Genomic DNA, 20,412 nt, shown 5'->3' on the forward strand with positions numbered 1-20,412 from the left:
ATATTGAAGATAAAAAACTTTAGTCAAGTTGTGAAAAAAGGGCTATTTTCCACACTAGCGCCTTCTCCTCTGACATAGCTTTCAGAAACTGAAAAAGTGGATGCTGTGGTTAAGTCACATGCTCCCTTCTGTCTGGAAGATTTGAAGTAAATCTGTGGTCTATGCTTACCTGTGTGATGTAGGGAGATGTTGCACAAAGCCAGTCAGCTTCAAGATGAAGTATAATGCTTAGTTTATACTCAGCCGTACGAGCGGCACCTCCGACAAAGTATAAATCAGGCTTAAAGAGTTAGTTCACCCCCAAAATGACTTTTTTTCCTATCGATTAGTCACCCCATGGAGACTTGAATTCATGGATATTTTTTTGATTTTGTCGCATTCCTAAGCCAATAATTTGATGACCGGCAGCGGTTTCGGTAGGAGACACAAAGAGTCTCCTTTGTGTCCTACCGGAAACGCTGCCTACTGGTCCGCTGGTCATCAAATTATTGGCTTAGGAATGCGACAAAAACAAAAATATCCATGAATTCAAGTCTCCATGGGGTGACAAATTTATAGAAAAAAAAGTCATTTTGGGGGTGATCTATCCCTTTAAGGCAGACTGACTTTTTGTGTTAACGCGTGATGTGCACCACTGATCTAGTCAACCACTGTACTACTCTCAGGTTTGTCTTCATGATTTATTAATATTTACTGTATACATAGCATTAGAAATCAGCTAATGACACATGAATATATTTATTAGCATTTACATAATTTTGGCAATTTCTTCAGAAAAGCAGATAAATATATTGTGATGAAACATCCATATATATATATATATAAAAACATTGTACAAGTGAATTTAACACAATTTACCCAAAATGAAAAATATAAATTACATGTGTTTCAGTAAAATCAGGAAGACTTTAGACTTTGAAAAGTCTAAAGCATTATGTTGTGGTACAGCTGTTAATGGTATACTTTTTATTTGACTCACATTTTCTATCTATCCTTTGTTGAGCCAACTTAATGTTGTTTTAGCTATATTAGTCACCTTGTTATGGCAGTCACGTTGAATGTTGTAGTCTAGTAGGTATAGTATAAAAAGTGTGAGATTAGCATACAGGTGAAGAAAATCGAATGTGTCTGAGGTGTTTAAAAGTAAGGCTTAAGTGAGCACCTACTGTGGCTGTACTAAGACCAGTTGGGAGGACATGGGACGTACTCTCAATGGAAGAGATTCTGGAGCCCAATTCTAAATCTACACATACCGTACACAGTTAAATTATCACTGTTTCTGTTGTGCAGCTCTTAAAAAAGGTCTGAACAGACACCAATAAAAAGCAAAACGGAAAACAAAATTAAACATCTGTCAACCTTCAAGAGGGATTTCAGTGAATCTTGCCCCTTCAGACTTTTTACAAAAGCCTTTGAATTCAGTAGGACTTATTTGAAATGGGGCACAGAATAATTTTGGCAGGACTAGGAACCTGTAGCTCAGCTTTTGCCCTCAGACTCATCAGGGTCATCTGGTAAGGCACCTACAGCTTGACTCCTCCAGGACCGGTCCGTTCCTCTCATCAGGTGCCTGAGGTTCTCCTGTTGCTGTTGCTCTGTGTACTGGCTCAGTAGGGCTCCTACCTGCTCCTGGTCCGTAAATGGACCGTGAGGGAAAGTGTCCCGTAGCCATGCTCTGTACTGAGGACAAGAACATAACGCACAAATCCAACTCATTAGCTTTTATAAATGTTTGATTCTGGTATTTTGAGCTTTTGTATACCTCTGTTTTTGTACAACTGTATTTTTAATTGACCTTTTTAGAAACAAAACAAGACCGTGTTGCCATAGGATACTTATAACATTGTATGCATCCCAAAACTATTGCAAAAAATAAACTATGTATATGTGACCCCCACAGTAAACACTGGGTCATCGTGCACATGCACACAAGAGCGAAAAAAAATAATTTAACACAGATTTAAACTTAGAATGCATAAATACTAAGTCAGGTTTAGTCCTCCCTCCACTGTTGTTTAAATCACATGGGCTGATCATGTTAAGTCCGTTTTTCATAATCGTTCAGTTACCATTTCAAGATTGATCCTGTGCTTCATCTGTCATTTTAAGTCCAAAGACAAATAAATTAACCACAAGTTAAAATGAGCTTGCTAGATTTAAAACAAGAGCAGCACGTTTCTTCTTTGGGTCAGTGAAAAAAGATCTAGGAAGTGAGATGTTATGCAACACAGCAGAAAACAATGCAGATATTTCTCAACTTTTACGATTTAGATTAGAGTTTCTTGTCCCAGAGGGATGTTTGTTATCACAGCCTGTTCAACAAACAAACAGATAAGGAACAGTAGCATGCAACACAACATAGTAGACAAAACAGAATCTCCAAAAGAATTCCTAACCCACATCTGCAAGGCAGTTTATTTAATGCTGCTATGGCCGAGTGGACAAAACATTTTCCAGATCTCAAAGTTCTATATCTCTGTCCAGATGCCATTATTGTGAAGTGTTGATTGGGGGGTTATCAGTGTCATTGGCTATTGTAAGTGCTAGGCAGGTGATGGCTTTGTCCATGTCTGAGAGTTTGGGTGTAGGGCTAATAGTTTTGTAAGTTTGTTTTTGTTGGAGATGGTCAGTATTTTTAAAAGGCATGGGGAACTGCATGGGTTTAATTACGGTATGCAATTTTGTAGAACTGCGTATATATGCTATTCTGAAGCCAACTGTATGCAAATCATGAAGTGATGTGTGCCTGCTTGCAGCAAGTCTCTGTTTACATCAGTGGTTTTCAAACTTTCCTTTCAAGGACCCCTAGTTTGATACATTAGGAACGCCCATTTGATATGATTTGTATCAATATGGGATGCGTAAGGGTCCATTTGGTTCCTAACTATCAATCATTTAGCTGGGTGAGGATTCGGAACCCCTGAAACCCTCTCAAGGACCCCTGGGGGTCCCCTGACCCCACTTTTGAGAAACGCTGGTTTACATTATGTTACAAGGCTGCTAACTAAAGTTCGAGGAAACGGGTTCTGTCCACCACAGCTTGCAAGCTCGGAAGGTGCGCTTGTCGTGCACGAGGCCATCAGCTGCTCGGTGTGGGCACTCACGAGCGCCATCTAAAATTATAGGTAAAATGTTTATATAAATGTTTCAGAAAAAAAAAAAGTTTCAGAATGATGAAGGAATATGATAGAATTTTTGGGGATGTGAACTAAACTAAAAGTTAAAAGAATTCTGTCAAACCACAGCTTACATGTGAAGTATTGTTAATATATTTTTAATATTAAATATAGATGCAGGTGGAGTAAATCCGAAAATTAAAAGGTGCTGTAAGTGATATTGTCTAAACAAAAAGTATTTTGTTGAAAGGTTAAAGGTCTATATTCAGATAATAATTATCACTCAAGAGTCTTTGTTCAGTAACAGGGGTCCCCCCATCTCTCCACCACTTTAGTAAACAGAAAATACATTTTGAGTTGGGATGGCAATTTCATGGAGAGAGAATCCATTTATCAGCTTCAATGTTATAGTGTTCCAGTTCCAATGTTGTCTGCGCTTCTTTTTGTGGCTGAGCTTTAAAAAGGTTTAAGCCTCTTAGGCCAGTTGCCAGAGATGGGGGCAGTGAGACGATTTCCTAGGAACATCCCACACATCCTCCATTCTGAAGAAATTCGTGCTTGCAGCACAATAGGAGACGGAGGAATTTCCCCTCCCCTGCCTTATTTAAGGGAATCTGTAAGTATGTTGGTGACGCGATAGCTGGGTGGTTAGGGTGCATACCACATTGGCTCTGATGCCTGATAGTGAGTCCCGCCTTGTTTTCAGGTTGGACTGCCAGTTTTATCCAATCAGGAGAGAGACTAACTCATACAAGATACAGCATGAACAAGTGAAATTGGAAGTGATGAAAAAAAAACAAAAAAGAGCAGACAAAATTGGAACTGGAACACTGTAAAATGTAAGCTGATAAATGATCTTCTATTTTATGTTTAAAAAGAGCTAGAGAGAGGGCCACCCCTGTTCCTGAACAAACACTGTATATCAGTGATTGATTACTATGAGAATATAGAGCTATTTAACAAAACAAAATCACTAACACTCCCTTTAAGCACACCAACACTAACTCCTGTGTCAGTAACTATTTCGGCTGACATTCAAAGTGGGTTTGTATAGTATCATGTTCTTATCTGAGTTCTTTAGGATCTGTCCTTGAGGGGTTCATATGACTATTATGTCATATAATAACTGTATCTTTAGCCTCAGCTTCAGCTTCGCCAAAAAATACATAAAATAATAAATAACAATAAATTAACCAGTTACACATTTCTTAACGGTTTCCGGTTAAATCTGAACTTTGCTAATTGTTGTTGTCACGGTCTTGTGGCCCCCGACTTCAAGTCATTTTACTACTGTGGCCCCCTGCCTAACCTAGTTACTCCAGATGTGCTACAATGACACGCAGCACAGCAGATCTACAGAAGTAGATTAGGAAATGCATACCGCCCAGAGTGGTGGATGGTCTCCATACTTTACTCACCAAAGACTACATTTACCCACATTTGGGTTCTTGTAGCAGTGTCTTGACTGCAAATACTGGTGGGTGTTAATTTGGGACCCTGAGTGAGTCACAAACATCATTCTAGATAGTAGCCTAAATTTTATTCTTTGGTTAATTAATAATTTAATCAACCAAAATTTTATTTTTTTGGTTAATGGCTGATTAACCATTAACAAGCTTCGGTTAACGGTTATGAAACACATTCAAAATGGTCATCCAGTACAACACAACCATCCAAAACATTTTTACATTTATTTTTTACATTGGAATTCAAATGTGTTCCAGGGGCCACAAGAAGGCTCCGCTGGGGCCGGATTTGGCCTGCGGCCGCCAGTTGAATATCACTAATTGTCTAACAGCTAGACATTTAGTTGGTAGACAGTAACTACTTATTCTAACACTCAAAATCATTTAATAAGAACAACAAATACTTAACTAAATTTGTATTATCTACAAAACTGAAAAGTTACAAAGCACAACAAATAAAGCCAGACCTTGAATAACCCACACTTTCAGACTAAGTTAGGCATGGGAAAAGCATAACTAAAAGAAACCCCATTTCCGCTTAAATCCTCGAAATTAGCACCAGATCGCCAAAACAATGAAATCTTTTTTTTTCTTTTCAGTAGTTATGTTGCAAGGTGCTGACAGTAAAGTTAAGCACGTGATGACCAGTACCAGGCTAATGCAATCCCAGCAAAACCCTACAGTTCCCCTTCTCCGCTCAAACACTGCACCGGTGTCATCATTATACAGGAGACTGCCCTACAGGCCCAAACAACTACACTGCTGTACCCCATTAAGACCTGAAGCCCATTCTGGCTTCTAAATCAGTAGTTCTCTCACTTTTTCATAATTGACAATTATTCAACTATCCTTTTTCAAACACTTTCAAACACTCAAACACAACAAAAGATTTTTCAAAAATAGCAGGTGTACAAGCTTGCAGCGAGGCTCAAAGTGACGCGCTGTAGCTTGTATATCTGGTATTTTTTGAGTGGTGCCAACCACTCACAAGGACTGACTTTGTGTGTGTGTCTGTCTGTCCGCCCGTCCGGGTGTCCACATGTTTGAGCATGGCCTCAACAGCTGCAGCTGATTGCAACGCAAAGGTGCAACCCGTTACACTAATTAAACTCAAACAGGAGTGAAGGCACCAATCACTTCACACTGTGTGTGATTTTTGAATAGCCAACGCAAAAATATAAAATTACACAGATGCTTTTCCGGTTTTAATGGGTTTAAAAAAAAAGAATACATAAATTAAAATAAAGAAAAAAAATATATACATTTAGAGTAGCCAGTTACTTTTACACCTTTTTTTCTCCACAATTTAATCGTTATGGATTGAAGTTTAAGAGAGCTGTTAGTTTGGAATTTATGAAAACTGTTCATATGTGAGTGCAACATTTCTGATAAGAATAGACCTTCATTCTCCTGAACTACTTGAACTCATGTATTTGTAAAACTATTTCATGGTTTGGCATGCTTAGTGGTTTCCCAAGTGAAATCTGGGCAAACCCTGTGGTCTTGCGGGGGTTCCACAATCAAATGAGCAGCAAATAGTATAATTCAGTTTACATAATTACAACATAATAATGTTGTAATTCAACCTATATATTTTAAAGTTGCCTCTATCAATCTATTGCTCAAATACAATTATATGACATTTAGAAATGTTTACATAAACCAAAACATCTTTCTATAACTAGGACAGAATAATTTGAAATAGGTGTCCATGACTTCATAAAAATCCATTTGGGTTTTGTGGCATTAAAGAGTTGAAAACGCCTGTCCTAACATACACTTGCTGTGTTTACAGACATCCTGTAGATATACTGTACCAAGGTTTGTGTCTGAGAAAAATGCCTTGAACAAAAACCTGTTCTGACATGGTACCATTCCACATGCCATTACTATCATTGACAAATGCATGCTCTACAAAAACTGAAAATGAAAGTAGACAAAGCAAAAGTATGTGAGTATGCCAGGAAACAGATTTGTCTCCATATCAACGAACAAACAAACATCTGCCTGGAATATTAACTCACAATGATGAGGAAGAGAGCTGTCTGACTCACAATGATGTTATGTTTAAGAATATCTGATGAAAAAAACAAACAGCAATATCACAAGGAGAAATAAAGTCTGCACACTGGTAATGCTGCAAAAGCTCCGCTGTATTTTGCGGACAGCAATAAAAAAAATACAGCATAGCTTTTGCAGCATTACCACTGTGCAGACTTTAATTCTTCTTATGTTTGAGCATATCAACCACAAAAACAAATATTCGAAGAAAGCGTTTTGTTGAACATAATCGCTTACTTATCATAAAATTACTCTACACAGCAAAATCCTTATTCCTGAGGAATTTATACTCTGTTAACGCATCTGTAGACTGAAAGAACGAGCCCAATCGATGGTCTTGAAGGGCGGATCCAAACCCAGCCGCAAGGATTCCTGCGGCGCTTCCTATTGCTTCACCAATCCCCCCCCCCCCCCGGCCTGTGCACGGAGCACGCTGACGTCACCAAATTGGTCATTAACTACCTAGCCAGGTGTATGTGTGTTTACATGTGTATTTCACGTGCATGCATGCTGAGTGTTACCTCTGAGACTTGTGTCGTCTGGTACTCCTGCAGCTGCTGCTGGAAGCCGTAGTTTGGGCCGACGAATGAGCGGACGGCCTTTACGGCGGCCAGACACTCCTCCCAGCCGTAGTGGGTGACGGTCATGAGGTAGGCCACCACCATGGTGGTGCTGCGGGACACGCCTGCAAGACTAACAACAACGTTGTTGCTTGTGTTGGTTAAAAGTAGCAAATGTTCCTTCATGTAGCATTTAGAGTACTGATTTAAAAAAAATCAATCCTGATACCAATTCCGATACCAATAACTTGCGTATCGGTCGATACCGAGTACTGATCCGATACCAGTGTCTAATTTTAAAAGAATCTAGGACAGTGGCTCTCAAAGTGGGGTCCAGGGACTCTCTGGGTTCCTTGAGGGGGTTCCAAATGCACCCTTACAGGGTCTGTAACTCTGCGAGTTATGGGGGTCCTTGAAATTAAAAGGTTTGAGAACCACTGATCTAGGACTAAATCAAAATTCCATTAATAATTGTCAAGTTAGTAAAATAATAATGTAAATAGTGCAGTAAGAGTATAAATCAGTCGTGCAACCTCAACTGAAGCATTCAAAATATGACTGTAAATGAAACATCATCATGTGATGACTGATGAATGACGTGGTATCGGATCGGCATAGACTGGCATACTCACCCATACCAGTATTTTAGGCAGAATCTGCAACCTTTCCAATACTGGTATCGGTATCGTAACAACTCTAGTAGCATTGGCAGAGCAACTGCACAGTAAAATCCTCAGTGTTAAACCCTATATACTTTGTTGATCAGAGTACCTCAGGGCTCTGTACTTGGTCTGCTCGCTACTTTCCCACTAGACCAAATCTCTTTGCAGAACATAGTCGATCTACAAGTTTGCAGGTTGGTGTTTTTTTGCAGAATGTTATGCCTATTATGATATGCCTAGAAGGGATGCTAGGGTTCATGTCGATAAATAACTGACCCAGATGTTCAGAGTAATGTTAACACTTACCAGTGCACGAGACACGATCCACCATTGAGACGACATTCATGGATGAATTTGATGCACTCTTTAAAATGTTGTGACCTTTAAAAAACAACAGCACAAATACAAACTGATTAATATGATGACGATAACAACATAATTGTAAAAACAATACAGTATACAGCAGTGCACTTTTATTATTTTCAATTGCTGTATTGACACTAAACACAAATGCAATTGTGAAGTAAGGCATGGGAAGTGAAGTATACTGTATTTGTAAAGAAATTGTTGACAAGTTGGCCACTACTGGCTTTAATCAAGAAACTAACTTTCTTGTCAGGCGCTAAGGTATGAGGCTATGAATAGATTTCAGGTTACACATTATGGGATATGAGAAAGGACAACATGAACTGAAACCTCCTGTTTAAAGCCCTCAATGAACATCACCCTTCTCACAACACACAGTACTTCAGCCATACTGTCAGTGTTAAAAGTCAAATCTTCAAGTAGATTCAGTGGGAAGTCTCAGTTGAGAAGAGGCCAACTATGTTTGAGATTCTAATGTATTCTGAGCAGGGCCGTCGCAAGGGTGGTGCGAGCGGTGCGACCGCACCGGGCCCCGCCCTTTTTTTGTTTTTTAATGAACAGAATCACATTTATTAAGAGTTATAAAAAGAAATAACCGCAAATAACCACCAAATATCCGCCCAAAACCGCAAAAAAATCGTGCGCGCGAGGATGGGGGCGCGCACACGACTTCGCACCGGGCCCCGCATTTCTCCCAGACGGCTCTGATTCTGAGTGCCAGACTAATGTTTGTTCCCTCAAATTGTTCCACATCAGTGAGACGCAGACAGGTCAGTTCTAATGAAACAGACACTGACAGACCAGAGCACAGTCCATAGAGACAGACACTCTCTGTAGGGGTGAAAAAAAGGTGCATGTGCATCTTCAGTTATTTTTGACCTCATAACAGATATTTAGTGCAGAGAGGCAGTATGTGCTTTGTTGGTGGACCTTTTCATGTTTGTATGTCCGAGACTCCACACCACTAAGAGTCAGTGCAGGACAGGTACACAGTAATGGAAGAGGGGACAGCAGCTGACTGCCACAAGCCACATACTGTACAACCAGTCACGATCTGCTAACGTTTAGTCAACAAAAGAAACTTGTCTTGTCTTGTCAACAAAAGTTAGTTGTCTTATTGTTCCAGTGCCCAGCGTAGACCTGTGTTGAGGGAGGAAACCCGCTCTGGCTCTGCCTTTCCAAAACTCTTTAGTTACTGGCTAATGTCATCTGCTGCAGCTGACTGTCTGATATCGAGTGCTGTAGATTTTTGGCAGACAGTTTCCCAAGTAAAATGTCATGCTGAATTCCAACAACTCACACCGCAGGTCAAACAAGCTATACCACTTCCATGCGTTGTTCTGTAACTCTGGTATAACAACAGTGTGCGTGTGGGCGCATGCATCTTCACTTCCTAAACATTACAGAGGTGTCATTTCATAAAAACTAGAGGGTGGCAAAAAAAGTGACCACATAAGCCTGATTGCAAGAACGCATGCGTGGTGAGCTTGTAGATCAGCTATTTTTGAAAAAAGAAATCGCCAATAGTGACATGCCCAAAATAGGGAGCCCAGTTTTAAAGTGATTAATTAATGTATGGTTGCAGAAAGAAAACAAGTGTCTATAAGTGTTGATCTAAAATCAGATTAATAACCCTGCAAAAAGCTTTCAAAGGTGGAGGAAATATATATATAAACATTTTTAGGTTAAATGCGAAAGCTAGGAGGTGGCCATCCCCAGTAATCCCAAATGACGCCCCTGCGAAACACACCGTGCTTGGAACGGTGCATTTGATTTATAGTTCTTGTATTTTCAATTGTTATCATGTCCAAACCACACACTTTATTGATGTCATATGCACTGGGCAAGAACGAATGACATAACACCAAAAGTGTCTGACACCTCACCAGCATATCTGTGATTGATTTTCATACCTCATTTGAGAACAAAGAAAGAAACATCTGCTATACTGTACGTTGATGTCAAATATTTGACAAATTTCAATACCATACAGGTGTTAAAACTAAAGATGTGTTTTCAGGGATGCATGAAGCTGGGCACAACAATATGAAGCAATGAAGGTTGGGGTAGTACTGAAGTACTTCAGTAACTTCTCTCCAATTTCACAATACTTTGCTACTCCACATCCAGAATTATTGAAATCTATTTAGCTGCTCATCAAAACATTCTGCAAAATAAAGAGATCACTGAAATAAACTGACTGAAGTAAATTCCGTAGTAGTTATTCTAGGCTTTTGCTCAAACCAATGCCAGTGGATGTCAAAATCCTATTCAACCACCTGAACCCTAGCATCCCTATACTGGGTATGTCATAATAATAGGCAAACAATAGGTGAAAATAGCCGATCTACAAGCTTGCATTGTGAGCTTGTAAATCTGCATTGTTTTTGTAGAGGGTAGACCTCTGTGGGACCCCGGTCAACAAAGTATACATGGTTTAAGTGGTTAAATACTGCCAGGAAACACTGGTGGTGCATTGCACAATAAAGAAGCATATGGTTGATAACATTGTCTCTTGAGGAGCAGAGGATGGTTACTCAATAGCCTCAACAGACTGTGGCTAAAATAGACGGACTGACACTTTTTGTCTTCCCTTCTTCCTGTGATCCAAGCTCGTCTTTAAAAGATGTCCCCTCAGCACTTCATTCTGTCTCTTCAAGCCCAGAGGTTTCCGGCTAACTTGTTCAATGTGCAGAAATTCATCTTGCGGTGATAAACTGGGAGTTTAACCAGCGGAACATAGAGAACGGGATGCTGGATGGAGTTTGTTCACAAAGACACACTGTGGTATGACGATGGTAAATACATGACTGAAGTTGTATTATTCACACATTCTGTAAACATTCTCCCAAATAGTTACCCCTAAATTGACAAGATACAGTATATAGTTGCATGTATGTATACAGGTGGTCATTACTCAAACATCTATAAGGCCGAGGGGGGTTACCACCAACTTCAGTGCAACTGCACACTTCAAACTCATTATCACAAACGCATCAGAATCTCCATAAAGTTATCAACAATGCAAGTCAATAAGACTCTTTCCAAAGTGCTCCAAAGAGCCAGAGCAGCCATACTACTGTTAGTATACGCTGTTGAGTCCCAGGAAGATGGAGGTCCCTAAGCAGCAGGCTTAACATTGGGGGGAGGCATTACTCTTGGCCCCATGGGCCCCTAACTGCTGGTGGAGGCGACAGTTGGCCCGTCTGTTCCAGCCAGTCAGACCAGGGATTGTGACAGAGGAGGGCTTATAAAAGCTCTGGGTGGTCGAGACTAACAGCCGGATGTCACAGTACGGTTTCCTTCCTTTGCTGCCTGAGGGAAGGACGCTTGATTGCGACAGGAGAGGTCAGGCACCCCCCCCTCAACCCAATCAACAACGTCCAACAAAATACCAAACTTCAATCCTCATTAACTCCAATTTGACCCCATTCCGTTCTCTTCTCTACAGACTGCAGAAGCCCTGTAGCCTCGACACCTTGACACATCTTCTGGAAGAAGAGAGCTCAAATCCAAGACTTAAATCTTTAGGGAGCCAATTAAATACAGAACCTTCATCCTTCACTTTCCTCTCACTAAACTTAAACCCAAGTTTTCTTAGCGCCAGTATTAACCAGCCTATCGGGCCATTCACACAGGACGTGGACAGGTGGCAAACTTGCTGTGCACTATTGAACTATTGAAGAACACTTTTTCACGGACTGTGACAACAACACATCATCCCACACAAATCAACTACTATATCATTGGAAAAAGAGAGAGGAGTGTTGAGAACAGACAGACATCACAGTCATGGTGTTGCAACTATATCAACATAAATCACCAAATGAACACCATGACACAACACTAACGAATCTTTCTGCTAACGAAAGATGGTGGATATTTAGGAAGATCCGCCATCCCAATCTTAGCCACTAGAGGCGAAATGGTACACAAATGGCACTGTCTGACATCAGATCTCGCTAACTACCTATGTTTACTGTCGCTAGATCTCGCGAGAGTGTGTTGCTGGGACAGAAAAGGGTTGGTACAAAGTACATTTCCTCCTGATTTGTCTCTAAAAAAAAGCTGGTTTACTGCGATTGGGTCCAATATTTAGTTCAGTGACCATGGGTCTAAATAATTGTTTAGAAGCTGTGTTCATGTTCACTCTCCCATTAGAATGAACAGACTCCAACCTTATTCAGGTCTCCTAAATAGGCGGCCACCTACGTCACGCAGATACAGGAAGTAAACCGGAGATGCAGAACTTTCTTTTTTTTTAATCTTGGTTCTAACCAGCCACCCGGGGAGCTACATCCTGTCTAAGTAGCAAACTAGCACTGCCTGGAAAGGTAGATATAGGCTTGGCTTTGTCGAGCATCTATACGAACACAATTGGCCCATGTTCGGGGGAAGGAAGCCGGGGCGGGGAGGGTGATATCACTGCAGGTATTCCTATGGGCTGGCGGCGGCACCTGTCAGCGGGGAGTGAACTTGGACAGGAAGAGTAGTACGAAGGCTCTACATCCACCCGGTGGAGACTCCTCACTGGCAGGTGAGTCAGTAGGATGCAACAGCAGTGACAACACACAAATATGTGTGTGCACTGGGGAGGAATCAATTGGCATAACGACTAAATTGGGGACAAAAAGGGGTAAAAGCAAAAAAAAGAAAAAGTCAGGTAGATATCAATGTAGTACTGCTTATTTGTTACAAACCCTGTAGCCACAATTCAAATCAATGTTTCGCCTAGAAAAACGTTTTCTAGTATCATGGTAGTCCCGATTGGTGTAAACTCTGTGGTCACACACAGTTCATTCTGTGTGTGACAGATGTATGTGTGTGTTCACTGTTCAGTCCTGTCGAGACTCTCTCGCTATCGGCTACGCGTTGAAAGGACAGCAGCTGGAGAGGTCAAAGTTCAATTTGGTTGAACTTTGAGCGGAGTGGCAGGCAGTGAAAACGTGACAGAAAGCCACTGCAGAAAGCCACTGTGTTCATTTCACTCCAAGAGTGTAGAAATTGACCCGTAAGGTATAAGAAGACATAATTTGGATGAGATCAAAATCTATACAGGAACCTGCCGTAGCTGCTGCCACTGATCTGATGGCTAATTTGATTGCGGTGTTAGGTTTGGAGGGTGGGTACCCTACTAGGCAACTTAGTAGGGGCTGTCACTGAACTGTACTGCACGTATGTCGTGAGAACCCATTGACCACAGAATGAAACATATGCAATATCTCTTAAAAAACTGTCACAAAAGCTGTGAGTAACGCCAAACGTTAGACTATTTCAAGGGTTAAGTGACAGCTCATGGGTCTTTCAACAGTGTGTCTGACTACAAATTAACATGACACATTGTGCAGTCACATGCAACCCCCTCCCTGTTGCACTACTACGATGGCACTGTAGTACAAATAATATACAACTGTTTCTTTTTGTTACTATCATGGTGTATTTCACCCAAACAAACACACACACACGCTCAAATCCTCTATTATTTCTGCAAAGATACAGAGTGGTTTTCTTTTCTTTTAGTCAACATACTGTAACTGCAAGCACAACACAGTCTCAACTAATAGTTTGTTTACTGGGTGCACGGCTCAGAAGAGTTCATAAAAACAAAAGGCACAGGCAGCACACGGATGTGTTTCGCCAAAGCCTTCCAGCGTGGGTTAGGGTTAGGTACCTGACGCTGAGGAAGGCTCTGCTGAAATGCGTCCGTATGCAGCCTGTGTATGAAAAATATAATTAAGGTAAAGTACCTTAAAGACATCTCTGAGTGCTAGCATTATTTTATTTTTCTTTGAGTCAGCCTGCTAGCTAATTAATGGATTATCAGACCTGAACTCAACATTCATAAAAACTACCTGACCTTCATTTCTCTTCTTCATGGTAATGAGATACAAAACAAACAAGCGGATCAATGGTCCATCGTTGATGTCTACTGACTTGGTCCATTTAATACTTTTTTTTTATCCAAGCAAAAATCAAAATCTTTCTCAACTGTCCTAATGTGACTAACATAACTGTATCTGCTTTGTCACATCCTAGCGCCACAATCTGGAGGTTAAAGACCTGGACACGTGTTGTACTGTTGTTGAAACCACACTGCGTGACTCATGATGGCTTCACAGTATGTTCAGATTGACAATGAGTAAAAGGCAAAGGCACTCTATAATGGCTTTTGAGTCTCTGTGTGTCTCCATGTGTAAAACTCACAGGTTCTGGCTGGAAGCATCAGCTGCATGGATACATAGGTAGGTCCTGTCCTGTAACAGATAAATACATTAACAATATATCTTTAACCCATTAAGACTGGGAACGCATCTGTGTAACCACTTATTTGAATGGCTATTCAAAAATAGCAGATATACAAGCTCATAGTGCGGCACCGAGTGCCCCGCTATGAGCTTGTAGATCTGCTATTTTTGAGTATTTGTGAATATTTGTGCAAATCTTTGAAAAAAATGAAGGAAAAAAAAAAAAAATATATATATATATATATATATATATATATATATATATATATATATATATATATATATATATATATATTCTTAAAGCAAACATTTGTAACTCAAATCTTTGCTTCTGGGGGTCCCTGGAACAAAATATTTTTAGATGGGGGGGAGGGGTCCGTGGCCAAATACATATAATTTTGTGTGGTCCTTGACATGAAAATGTTTGAAAAGGGGGCCTTCCGGCTCCTAGACGGCCACTCTACATCCAGGGCCGCTGCCATAATGCAGTGGTTCTCAACCCGTGGGTCGATTATCATGGGGAGAAAAAATAGCAACGCGAGGCATTGTGAGCTTGTAGATCGGCTATTTTCACAATTTTTATCTGTGGAACCGAGGCAAACAACAACGTAATGCCTCAACTCCTACAATTCCAAGTTCTTGTCAGGGTGGGGGGTCCCCAGTTCAAAAATAATTATTTTGGGGGGTCGCGGCCTGAAAAGGTTGAGAACCACTGCCAATACATGTACTGGATGTGCCTCATGTGTGTCATATTGTAAAATAGCGAGTGACGTTTCGGGCAACACAGGCTCTTCCTCTGCCTGCGTGCATCATTCACTTTTTTGCGGTGCACTAAAACCATGTGAGGGAGCCCTGTAGGTTGAATACTGTTCAAGGAACTAATCATTCCTGGATTTCTTAGCTTCTGTTCCACACCTGGCCAGATGTATTTCTGAAGACACTCATAGCCCATTTATAGTATGTGACATAAGATGCTCTGGCACTTATGTCACCAATGTTAAAAATTATTCCAGAGGCCTTGCAATTCATGAACATAACATCATTTGAGAGACCTTTGAGCCACTGCTTTTGTAAGCAAAACATACATGTATGTCATCGGAGTTCCAAAGAGTGCTGATCCTCCTGTTGCCTAATTTCAGCTTATTTATACCTAAAACACAAGTTCTTACTGGATTTATCATAAGCTTTTGGAATGTCACAGACAAATAAGTCCAGTGACTGAACTCTTCCTACAGTCAGAAAGTATACAAGGTTTGCTAAAAGGATTAAACCCAAGAAAGCACTATGGCTTGTTTACATTGGGGATGTGTATTCAATTTATCGAAACATTTGATGACAGACAAATATACAATACTATGCAAAACATCATATTAACGAGTAATCAAAAAGAGAAATATGTACAGTAGACAGTTCGGGGGCGGGGGGGGGGGGGGGTTCTCATGATAGGCTTGGACTTTTTGCAGGGGCCAGTTCCGAATTGCAGCCACCTGTAAGGGTTAGGGTTAGCGGTTTTGAAGGAGAGTAAGGATTCACACTTTTTTATGACTTTTGGTAGGGCATTACACATTTTGGTGGCATAGCAGTAGAACTAATTTAACCCCTTGTTTGAGCCAAATCTGGGTTGAACGTGATTTGTGGAAACTCCCTCTGGTGTTGTGTTAGTGGACGTCTTTGACGTTTTTGAAGTAGTTTGACAGGTTACATGGGTGTCTTTTGGTCTAGTGTATCTTGTAGACCAGGCCCATTGCAAATTGCTGTACTCTGTCAAGTAGTAGTAGACATAGAAATGTGCATGTATATAGCGCTTTTCTAAGTACTCAAAGTCTCTTTACATATGTGTGAGGGGGAGGGGGGAGTTTCATTAGGAAAAAATATAAAACTCAGACAAGCAAATAAGATAAGTATTAAAAGCAGTAAAACAGTAAAAACAAGAGTTGAGATCAATCTCAACTCGGAATAGCAATTTTTAACAGGTGGGTTTTCTGGGCGGCTCTATCTGTTTCTAACAGTTCCAACAATGAGTCATGACTGCCTCTATGTGGCCACAGAGACACATTACACATTACACATGAATGATCTGCTGTGGTGGTGCTGTGCTACTGTACACTGCTGTGAGCATTGTGCATTACTAAAGGATGGATACACAATCTTGCGCTTCTAATAACAAATAGTTTGACATATGGTGTTCTGGCATATGGAAATTAAGCAATGCCAGCTGACCTTACTTTACCACTTACCTCAAATACAGGCTTTGCATTGTTATACACAGATAGGATGTGGGTGATGCCATTCCTAGACAGACTTTCTCTGTTCTCTGCATCTGGAAAAAAGAGAGGGACGGATCACACTAGATTCTTGTCACTGAATTTCAATCCCCCCACCTTATCTTGTTCCACCCACCTACAGTCATTCAGTTTTAATGTCCACATTTCCATTGATAGGTCATTATCTAGCTGTACTTGGTTTTTGGTGCAAAAAGGCTCTTGGTCATGTCACTTGAGTTATTTCAAGCTATGCAGTGAAGTCCATGGTGTTCGTTTGTAATTTTGAGAGTTAAATTAACACTGAGGTTTTTACTGTGTATTCTACTTTGGCCATCTTGCGAGGCCATCATCAGAGTTTCTAAAATTAGATAGGCCACATTATGTTGGAGTAGTGCCATAATGAAGAGTGACACACTAACCATGGGGTGATATATTGTAAGTAAAAGCAGCCAAAATAGCTCCTTAATTACCCCTCTTTTGCTCTAGTCAATTAAACTTTTCCATTCTCAGGCTCTGGCCTATCAAATGCCTGATGGTAGAACTTGCATGCAACTTGCACAGTCATCAGTGACGACAGCACCAACAGCCAATTTTAATAGTGGAAATCACCAACATGCTCCTGATTTTATGTACTGTAACTCTGCAATTAATATGATAAAACTGCATTCATTGATTTTGTATGCTGTGACTAAGTACTGGCATATGATACACTCATATATTTCAACTTATACTATAATTTGACAGCAGGTTAGGGTGATAATGTTAAAATTAACAATTGTATATAATAACTATTACTACAAGGTCCAATCCAAAGCCTTTCAGACTACAGTACGTATATAATCCAATTGTGTCTTATTTTAAACAACAAATGATATAATAAAATTCATTAAATGTGGCCTTTGGCTTATTCATTTAAAATGCAAATGCTAATTAAATATTTGGCTTAAACATATTGATACAATATAATAGCTATTGCTATTCCACAACTGGAATTGGTTTCCGATAGCATTCTTCTGCCTCTCAGGCCGGGTCCTGCTGTAAATGAAAGCTTAAATAACATATTGTCTGTTTCTCACCGCTTATATTTCCAAGGTAGAGCCCATCAACAACCTGTGAAGCAGCAGTCACAGGCATGTTGAATTCAGTTAAAAATCCATTACAGTACAAACGCTAAATAACTACTGTGAAAAGCATTGCCGGGTGGAGTCAGAACAGATTTAAAGCTCAAGTGATGAGCTTTATCACTTGAGCTTTAAATCTGTTCTGACTTGACCCAGCACTCTATAACGTTCATGTCCTCCCTGGGAATTGAACCTATGTCTCATGCGCAGCCAAGTGCTGAATTTTTTACCACTGAGCCAATAGAGGACACCTAAGAGTGTGCAAATGAAACCGGTGACCATTTGGTTACATTTGTACACTCCGAGTTAAAGATTTTACAGATCAAGAAAGAAGTCATCCCAACACCAATACACGACCAAAATAAATCACACATGGTGATCAGGACAAGTTGATGAGTGGAGAGACCAGCCACAGCTCTCGATCTTTTGTGAAAATGCTAAATACATACACCAAATAAAAGAACATTTCAGAAAATCCAGACAGCCACTACCACTACTACTACTACTACTACTACTACTACTACTACTACTAAAGTGGGATCTGGGATGAAATGACAGTTTGGACAGTCTATGACCCAAAATTAATCACTGACATGATTCACTGGCATCATAACATGAAAAGAGTCATCTGTGTTACTCTTTTATGCCCAAATTGGAGATCCTTAAACTCCCCCAAGTTGGTGTGTCCTAAATGAGTGATGCTTGGGGCCTTAAGTCACAATACTGACGTCATGCATGAGTGGCCTCCAAGGACTCTAATAACGAGCGAGTACTGCACTAAATACGCTGACAACTGTAGTACCTCTAATGAATAAATACATATTGTACCGCTAAAAAGTATATATACTTATAGTTACAGTATATTTATTTATTCATTAGAAGGTGTAGGCAGAAAGTGCTTGAGGTGTTCTTGCATAAATTGAATGCTTCTTTTTTTAACTTCACTTAAAGCATCAATGACCACTTATAGTGACTTATAATCACAATATAATGCATTAAAACAGTGTAACTAATTACATTACTACTAGTACTGTACTTAAGTATAATTGTGAGGTACTTTTACTTTACTGGAGGATGTCCAAATTGCAATACTTTTACTTCTACTCCACTACATCTCAGAGAGGCAAATATTTACTGTTACTCCAATACAGTATTTGAAAACTTTAGTTACTAGTTAGTTATTGCATAATTAATATATTATTAAACATACATTAAACACTTTAGCCCTATTTTATACTTTTATTTATTTTCTATTTGAAAATAGCACAACAATGCCTGATGCTATGCATGCGTTGTTATATTGTGGTATTGCTACATTTACTTAAGTAAAAATATCTGAGTACTTCTTCCACCTGTATATAAGGTAGATATTTGTACATTAGGCTGGGCCTAAAAGCTAAAATATCATAGCTCACCTATTTAGACACAGGGGGAAATTAATAAATAAAACACTTCCCGGAAGAAGTATCAGTCCCAACCTGTCGGACAGGGACTGATACTGTAAATATTTAATGTACACGTCTTTAAATGTAACTTTGTCATTTACAAAACACGTTGCATCAACGCAGGAAATCGTTGCACATTAATCAGCCATGTTACAAGTAGCCTACAACCCCTAGAAGACAGCAGCAGCCTGATGTACACACAGTGGTGGAAAAAGTATACTCACATTTTTTACTCAAGTAAAAGTATCAATACTGCAATGTACCGCGACGCATTGTGAACTTGTAGATCAAATGGCCGAAATGTATAATAGGGCTGAAATGGTTAATATGTTTTGTAATAACATTCAAAATATACAAAGTAACTAAAGTTTACAAATAATTGTAGTGGAGTACAAAGTATAATATTTGCCTCTGAGATGTAGTGGAGTAGAACTAAAAGTACTGGAAATTGGAAACACTGTCTGTAAGTACTTGAGTAGATGTACTTAGTTACTTTCCACCACTGTCTGGCTGTAAATTACCTTGTTCATTCCGTTCCCCATGATGATCAGTCAGAGCTGCTTGTGTGTCAGTAGGTTGTCAATCAATCACCGGATCCTCACCACGGCTTGTCAGTCTAACAGACAGTATGGCGCTGCGCCACAGCTCATTGGCTGCTATTTGAATAGAATCATGATGTCTGCGAACAGATCGAATACAAATGAATACAATATGTGGTAGTTTGATCACTGATTCCTGATAGTAATAGCAACAGTGAGTCAATCACGTGCGACAGGCAGTGTTGCCAGATTCTGCGAGAGAAATAAGCAACCAGGTCTATGAAAACGAGCCCAAAAGAAGCTTCTATAGGCACAACGGCTATTTGAAAATAGCAGATCTACAAGCTAATGTTAATCTTGGAATATTTTTGAAACATTTTAACAACACAAATCTTGGCACAAAATATTTTCAGACGGGGGTCCGTAGACAAATACATTAATTTGGGGGTCGTTGATCATGAAAATGTTTGAGAACCACTGGTTTAAACAACAAAAGGAGCCCAAATAAGCAACTACTCTTTGGAAACGAGCCCAAAAAACCGCAACAACCAATATAAGAAACGTTAC

General features: G+C 39.9%; 1 protein-coding gene across 2 annotated transcripts; it reads right to left on the bottom strand.

Moving 5' to 3' along the window:
* Positions 1–729: 729 nt before the first annotated feature.
* On the bottom strand, positions 730–20,070 carry dusp22a (dual specificity phosphatase 22a; the record flags this gene model as incomplete). Of its 2 annotated transcripts, XM_080424592.1 has the most annotated exons (7): positions 730–1,680; positions 7,165–7,336; positions 8,172–8,246; positions 14,436–14,485; positions 16,714–16,796; positions 17,817–17,850; positions 19,828–20,070. In XM_080424592.1, the coding sequence occupies 7 exons, from the start codon at positions 19,846–19,848 to the stop codon at positions 1,480–1,482; spliced, it is 636 nt and encodes a 211-aa protein (XP_080280718.1). In that variant the 3' UTR covers positions 730–1,479. The 2 variants fall into 2 exon arrangements, with proteins under 2 accessions (XP_080280718.1, XP_080280717.1); XM_080424591.1 differs by lacking the exon at positions 19,828–20,070 and having other exon boundaries at positions 17,817–17,874.
* Between the last annotated feature and the right edge of the window lie 342 nt (positions 20,071–20,412).

This window comes from Gymnoscopelus braueri (assembly GCF_963280865.1).
Source record: "Gymnoscopelus braueri genome assembly, chromosome: 1".
In the NCBI taxonomy this organism is placed as follows: domain Eukaryota; kingdom Metazoa; phylum Chordata; class Actinopteri; order Myctophiformes; family Myctophidae; genus Gymnoscopelus; species Gymnoscopelus braueri.